The sequence below is a fragment of the Pollachius pollachius genome, assembly GCF_949987615.1.
Source record: "Pollachius pollachius genome assembly, chromosome: 17".
Classification (NCBI taxonomy): domain Eukaryota; kingdom Metazoa; phylum Chordata; class Actinopteri; order Gadiformes; family Gadidae; genus Pollachius; species Pollachius pollachius.
Window position 1 is genome coordinate 1,239,481 of NC_136950.1, and position 6,775 is coordinate 1,246,255.

The window sequence follows — 6,775 nt, forward strand, 5'->3', positions numbered from 1 at the left end:
GAGGGGACAGCTCAATCCCCTGGAACGAACCATGTATCACATCATTCACGTCCAGGAGCTGAAGGATAAAGCTGCCTTGCTCTGGAGCTTATAAACGATGACCCTACCTTGATCTGGCTATGAAGGATGACCCTACCTTGGTCTGGCTATGAAGGATGACCCTACCTTGGTCTGGCTATGAAGGATGACCCTACCTTGCTCTAAAGCTGGTTATGAAGGATGACCCTACCTTGGTCTGGCTATGAAGGATGACCCTACCTTGGTCTGGCTATGAAGGATGAACCTACCTTGGTCTGGCTATGAAGGATGAACCTACCTTGGTCTGGCTATGAAGGATGACCCTACCTTGGTCTGGCTATGAAGGATGACCCTACCTTGGTCTGGCTATGAAGGATGACCCTACCTTGGTCTAAAGCTGGTTATGAAGGATGACCCTACCTTGGTCTAAAGCTGGTAATGATGGATGACCCTACCTTGGTCTAAAGCTGGTAATAAAGGATGACCCTACCTTGGTCTAAAGCTGGTAATGAAGGATGACCCTACCTTGGTCTAAAGCTGGTTATGAAGGATGACCCTAGCTTGGTCTAAAGCTGGTTATGAAGGATGACCCTACCTTGGTCTAAAGCTGGTTATGAAGGATGACCCTACCTTGATCTAAAGCTGGTTATGAAGGATGACCCTACCGTGGTCTAAAGCTGGTTATGAAGGATGACCCTACCTTGGTCTAAAGCTGGTTATGAAGGATGACCCTACCTTGGTCTAAAGCTGGTTATGAAGGATGACCCTACCTTGGTCTAAAGCTGGTTATGAAGGATGACCCTACCTTGGTCTAAAGCTGGTTATGAAGGATGACCCTACCTTGGTCTAAAGCTGGTTATGAAGGATGACCCTACCTTGGTCTAAAGCTGGTTATGAAGGATGACCCTACCTTGGTCTAAAGCTGGTTATGAAGGATGACCCTACCTTGGTCTAAAGCTGGTTATGAAGGATGACCCTACCTTGGTCTAAAGCTGGTTATGAAGGATGACCCTACCTTGGTCTAAAGCTGGTTATGAAGGATGACCCTACCTTGGTCTAAAGCTGGTTATGAAGGATGACCCTACCTTGGTCTAAAGCTGGTTATGAAGGATGACCCTACCTTGGTCTAAAGCTGGTAATGAAGGATGACCCTACCTTGGTCTAAAGCTGGTTATGAAGGATGACCCTATACTACCTTGGTCGTCTGTCAAAGCACCAAGACAGAGGGTGGATCATGTATGCTTTAGTTCTCACCCAGGTTAAATTTGTCATTCAAATTAAGAAATCCCCCTCATAACCCGTTAATTAAGAAGAACTGAGTGTACCGAGGGAATGCTATGTTGGTGCTGTCAATATCATCCACACATGTAATCAGGATATTCCCTGATTTATGAGCTATAGCTTTGAGGGAAATCACAGTAACCAAGTCAGATCTTAATGATTCAGTTGAGTTATTACAACATGTCAACAAAACCCTAATCTGACTTAAAATATTCTGTATGAATTATTATCATTGAGTGAGGTCTGGTATGATCACAGCACTGTACATACTAATCCAGCTCTCTATTGTCCCCATTTTAAATCCTAGTACAACCTCAACCGTACAAAATTTAACCTTGCCTTTAGCGCTGCTTGTTGTTCCATCCTTTAAAACACATCTTGATCTAACCAATCAGAGATGTGTGAAATGGAGATGCCCCGACAAAGAGCTCAAGAGCGTGTCCAGCGTCTCTGAGATCAGTCTGACATCACCATGACCACTGCCTCGCTAAACAAGGCCTTTCTCTGGACGTTGAGCAGATGGAGAATGCTGTTCAGAGTTTGAACCGCAATGTTTACTATTTAGGGGACGCTTTGATCCAAACTGACTGGCACTGCTTTTACTTTTTGGGATGCATGCCTCTGACGAGGAAGGGCTAGTGAGCGCGTTCTAAAGGCAGACTATATTAATAATAACAATAATAATGTGAGAACTATTAATAATAAAACATATAGAACTTTAAAACCTCATGTTTGTGCAAAATGATACCAGTCATACTCATATGGAGTTAGTGACAATGGTCCAGCAGACGGAGAAGTCAGTGTGCAGATTGAGGGGAGACAGGGCAGGTTTATGATGGAGAAACAGCCTAACGAGCTGCCTAGGCGATCAGAGGGGAGGCTGGCCAAGCACAGGTCCGCCAGAAGGCCTGGATTCTGGGCCAGTGGAGAGACCAAGGGCTGAGTCAGGGAAAGTGAGAGAGAGAGAGAGAGAGAGAGAGAGAGAGAGAGAGAGAGAGAGAGAGAGAGAGAGAGAGAGAGAGAGAGAGAGAGAGCTGGCAATCATCTGCGTGCACATAACAAAGCAAAAAAACACAGACACACAGACACATGCTCTTCACCGACACAACACTGCTCCCTCTGTTTCGCAATGTGACACGGCATCTGTGTGTGTGTATGACGCACCCACAGACGAACAGACACACAGCTACCTGACACCTACTCTGTCACATGACAGTGCCGGCGATGGAGAGGAGAGGAGATAAAGGAGAGGAGAGGAGATGAGGAGAGGAGATAAAGGAGAGTAGAGGAGATAAGGAGAGGAGAGGAGTGGGCAGGAGATGAGGAGAGGAGATAAAGAGAGGAGAGGAGATGATGAGACGGCCAGCTCAGGGAGGTGCTGAACAGAGCATTTCCAGGGAGGAGGGATGGAGGTGATGTTAGAGGGGATGAAGGGTTGATATATTCATCATTCTGTCACCTGTACAGCCCTCAGGACCCCCTCAGAGCGTACGTGTGCATGTGTGCGTGTGCGTGTGTGTCTATTAGTCTGATTGGAAGGTCATTGTGGACAGAGTGGTGAACTAGCGTAGGAAGGGCCACATGCTGAGCACAGCTGCACCGTCACAGCCAATCATGGCACAGCGGCAGTCCGGAGCTTGAGAATAGGGGGGCGGGACTTGGAACTTTGGGGGAAGGCTTTTGATTGGTTTTGAAGTGAAGACCCTGGTCTGCAACGGATTTGAGATGTACCGTCATACTGCCATCATCATATAGATTACTGCTGAAGGAACAGTATTTACATTATAATCTCACACATGTCACATTTCAAGTGTTATTGTGGGGCTAATGCTGGTCTCAATACTGTGTGTGTGTGTGTGTGTGTGTGTGTGTGTGTGTGTGTGTGTGTGTGTGTGTGTGTGTGTGTGTGTGTGTGTGTATGTACCTCCATACACGTCCACCCCTCCTCTTAATCACTGAAAGCTGCATCATGGCCCTGTTTTTAAACCTCTCTCCCTAAGTCCTCTGGCCGCCCAAAGTCCCCCAAAAGCTCAGAGAACAACAAGCAAAAAGAGTTGATCTCCGAACGTGCGACCGACACTCGAGCGCAATGGACTTCTCTGAGCGCTGCCGAGATCAGTCAGGACTTTAAAAACACACACAGTCACTGTTCTCACCAGATAAAAATGCACCATTGTGTCTCAAGCATTGATCTGCAGCGGCTGCCAAAAACAATGGAACTCTGCATTCATACAAGCATTTATTCACAGAACGAGAGAGAGAGAGACAGAGGGAGAGGGAGAGGGAGAGAGAGAGAGAGAGACATTAGAGGACAGCGAGAAACAGCGAGACAGCGAGAAAGAGAGACAGAGAGAAAGAGAGAGACAGTGGAAGAGGGCAACATCAAATAGGTTTCATAAACTCTGCCATACATTGTAACGCACAAGAACACCAATTATTTTACTAAAGCAATGATAACATAAGCCCAGCAGTCATCTTGACCTTGCTTTATTCAAAGGCCTCGCCTAATGTTTTTTAATCCCAGAGGTGATAAATCAGCAGCGCCTTAACTTAAGGTCCAGTTTCCCAAGGAGAGCCGACCTCCTCCTGGTGGGCCGGGCTGTTTTAGGAGCCCGTTGCTGGGTCGAGGAGATCGTTGTCACATGAATTACGGACTGTTCCTCAGCACACAGACACAGAGAGAGAGAGGGGAGAGCGAGAGAGAGAGAGAGACACACAGAGAGAGAGAGAGACAGAGAGAGAGAGACAGAGACAGAGAGAGAGAGAGACAGAGATACAGAGAGAGAGAGAGGAGAGAGAGAGAGACAGAGAGAGACAGAGACAGAGAGAGAGACAGAGAGACAGAGAGAGAGAGACAGAGAGAGAGAGAGAGAGAGACAGCGACAGAGACAGAGGCATAGAGCTGCATGTCTGGTGGTGTTGGTCTGAATAAGTGGGTTACATAAAACATCTTTACAATGTTTAAGGGAGGTTCTGTTGATCAGGGTATTCACACGCACCAAAGACCCTTCATCATTGACGGTATTACGACTTGCATGGATAGTTATCACACCAACAGCCAAATCCCTCACATTTTCTCTTTAGCAACATGAGTGAACATTACACGTGGTGGTGGTCTATATACACAGGGACAAGAGGGCCTGAACGTTAATGTTTCAGGGGCTGTTCTACAACAGCCAAGAGATGGGATATGATGGTGAAATTTTCCATCAGGATCGGGCATTTCTGGGCTTGCGTTGAGCCACTGTCAATATCAGGGATCAATCAAAATCTCAAAGCTTTCAAAAAGGACCACAGACTCAGCATGGAAACAAACATGTCATCCTCCTCTCTAAAAACCAACCAACCGAACAGCAGCGGCGAGCAGAGAGCACTGGGGATGACCTCAACGACCTGACCCACATATTAAGCTAGGCCTCCAGATGTGCGCGCTCCCTGGGATTACTCCAGCAGGGCTTCAACGACGGAGCCCTGGGGATGCTGCAACTCACCAGGGCTGCTGCAACTCACCAGGGCTGTATGGAGGTGTACCAGGGCTGTATGGAGGTGCAGAAGGGCTCCCCCCCCCCCTCAAACTCACCCTGAATCCTGACACATCCCTGGAGACGTACTGACGTGTTCATGGGTGGTATCATGAACCAGATATGTGCCACTATTCATTTCATGAAAGAGCATAAAAGTACTCTGAGTAAACTAATACACATCCCGGGATGAATCAATATGTTGGAGGTCAGTATGGAGAGGAAGCCTTTCATAATGTCATCAAGCTGTTTGAAGGCCAATCACAAAAGGCAACACCAAAGCGGTGAAATGACTAAATAATACAGAAAACCATTCGTGGTGCAAACAACGTAGGCCTTAAACTGTCCCAGAACAAAGCTATTACATATTACACACATACTTCATTACTAGCCTACAGTGTATAACAATGTGTCCACATTTGAGGTGGTTCTCAGGAGGCCTGGGAGAGATGTTACCATCTGGAATGTCAGCTCCACTATAGGAATCAAAACTTGCATTGTCCAAAAGGTTTACTTTAAAACTTTTCTTATGCACCCAGGCAACGGACCAACGGAGTCTCTACCTGATGCCCAATGTCCAACGTCAAAGATGGACTTCCTGCGTGGCAGTTTGATTTCTGCCAAAAGGAGGGGGGGGGGGGGGGGGGGTATTAGAGTATGTGGGGTAGTATGGAAGAGGTGGTAGGGTAAGGTAAGGGTAGTAGGGGTGGTAGGGTGGGGTAGGGATAGTAGGGTAGGGGTAGTAGGGTGGGGGTAGTAGGGCAGGGGTAGTATGGTAGAGGGGTAGGGTTAGTAGGGGTAGTAGGGGGGCTAGGGGTAGTAGGGTAGTAGGTTGGGGGGTAGAGGTAGTAGGGTAGGGGTAGTAGGGTGGGAGGGCGGGGGTAGGGGTAATAGAGTATGTGGGGTAGTATGGAAGGGGTGGTAGGGTAGGGGGGTAGGGGTAGTAGGGTAGGGGTAGTAGGGTGGGGGTAGAGGAGAGATAGGGGTAGTACGGGGGTAGGGGTAGTATGGTAGGGGGTGGGGGTATTAGGGGTAGTAGGGGGGCCAGGGGTAGTAGGGTCGTAGGGTAGGGGGCGTAGGGAAAGGGGGTAGGTTAGGGGTAGTAGGGTGGGGGGGGGGGGGCAGGTTAGGGGTACTAGGGGGGTAGGGAGGGGGCGGTTGACTTTCGCTATTCGCTTACTCCTCATCTCTACAAATATGCTCCCGTCACGACCTGATTAGTGCCTGATATGAAAGAATTGAACTCTCTGCAACAATGTGCCTATTGTGGCCAATGACATTATTTTGGCAGGTTCAATTGCCAACTTGTGCAATATATGCAAGTTGTGAACTTCACAATGAGAAATAACTGCAAAAAAGACAACGTCTGACTACGAGCGGCACAACATCATGGTAATGCATAACTATGTCAAGTTTGAGTAGGCCTGCTGAGTAGCCCAAATTTGGAAGCGTTCAAAAAGGGACAGAGAAAAGAAAGGAAAATGAACCGCTCCTCTCCTACCATTTTGTTCCAGCGGGTCGAGGCTCACAGGAGTCCCAGTATAACTCCCTTTGCATCTGCTTTCCGTTCGCCATGAAAAGGATCGTTGAATTTCACATTTCTTCAGCTTTCCCCTCTTCCCCGGTCCTTGCCCCCCAGTAACATTCACACGGAACAGAATGCAGAGGCTGCTTTTGCAGAAGGAATTGGTGATTGGAGCTCTGGGATCATATGGGGTTTTAGTCAGAGGATTTTAAAGGGACACGGTACTGTATACCACGGAGTTGTGAGACCGACGGATTTCTTTGTAGTGTGCTCGGATTTATCTGATATGTTTAGGACACTAACGTCTGGAAAACGGCGGACCCGTCAGTCACCGTGAACCGGGCGCGTCGCTCGGCGCTACGTGCGCTTAGGGCGGCTATGACGTCAGGGAGACGGACACACGCTCGTCTCCTCTCCTCCGGTGTGTGCG

The 6,775-nt window shown here is 48.2% G+C and overlaps 1 protein-coding gene across 1 annotated transcript in view; it reads right to left on the reverse strand.

Annotated features, from left to right (window-relative positions):
• Positions 1 to 6,455, reverse strand: part of zbtb47b (zinc finger and BTB domain containing 47b) — a 28,315-nt gene extending 21,860 nt beyond the window's left edge. The window contains exon 1 of the mRNA XM_079754798.1: positions 6,322 to 6,455. Within this exon, the coding sequence (XP_079610924.1) occupies positions 6,322 to 6,324 (3 nt within the window). The 5' untranslated portion in view covers positions 6,325 to 6,455. The remainder of the gene's footprint in view (positions 1 to 6,321) is intronic.
• Positions 6,456 to 6,775: the final 320 nt, after the last annotated feature.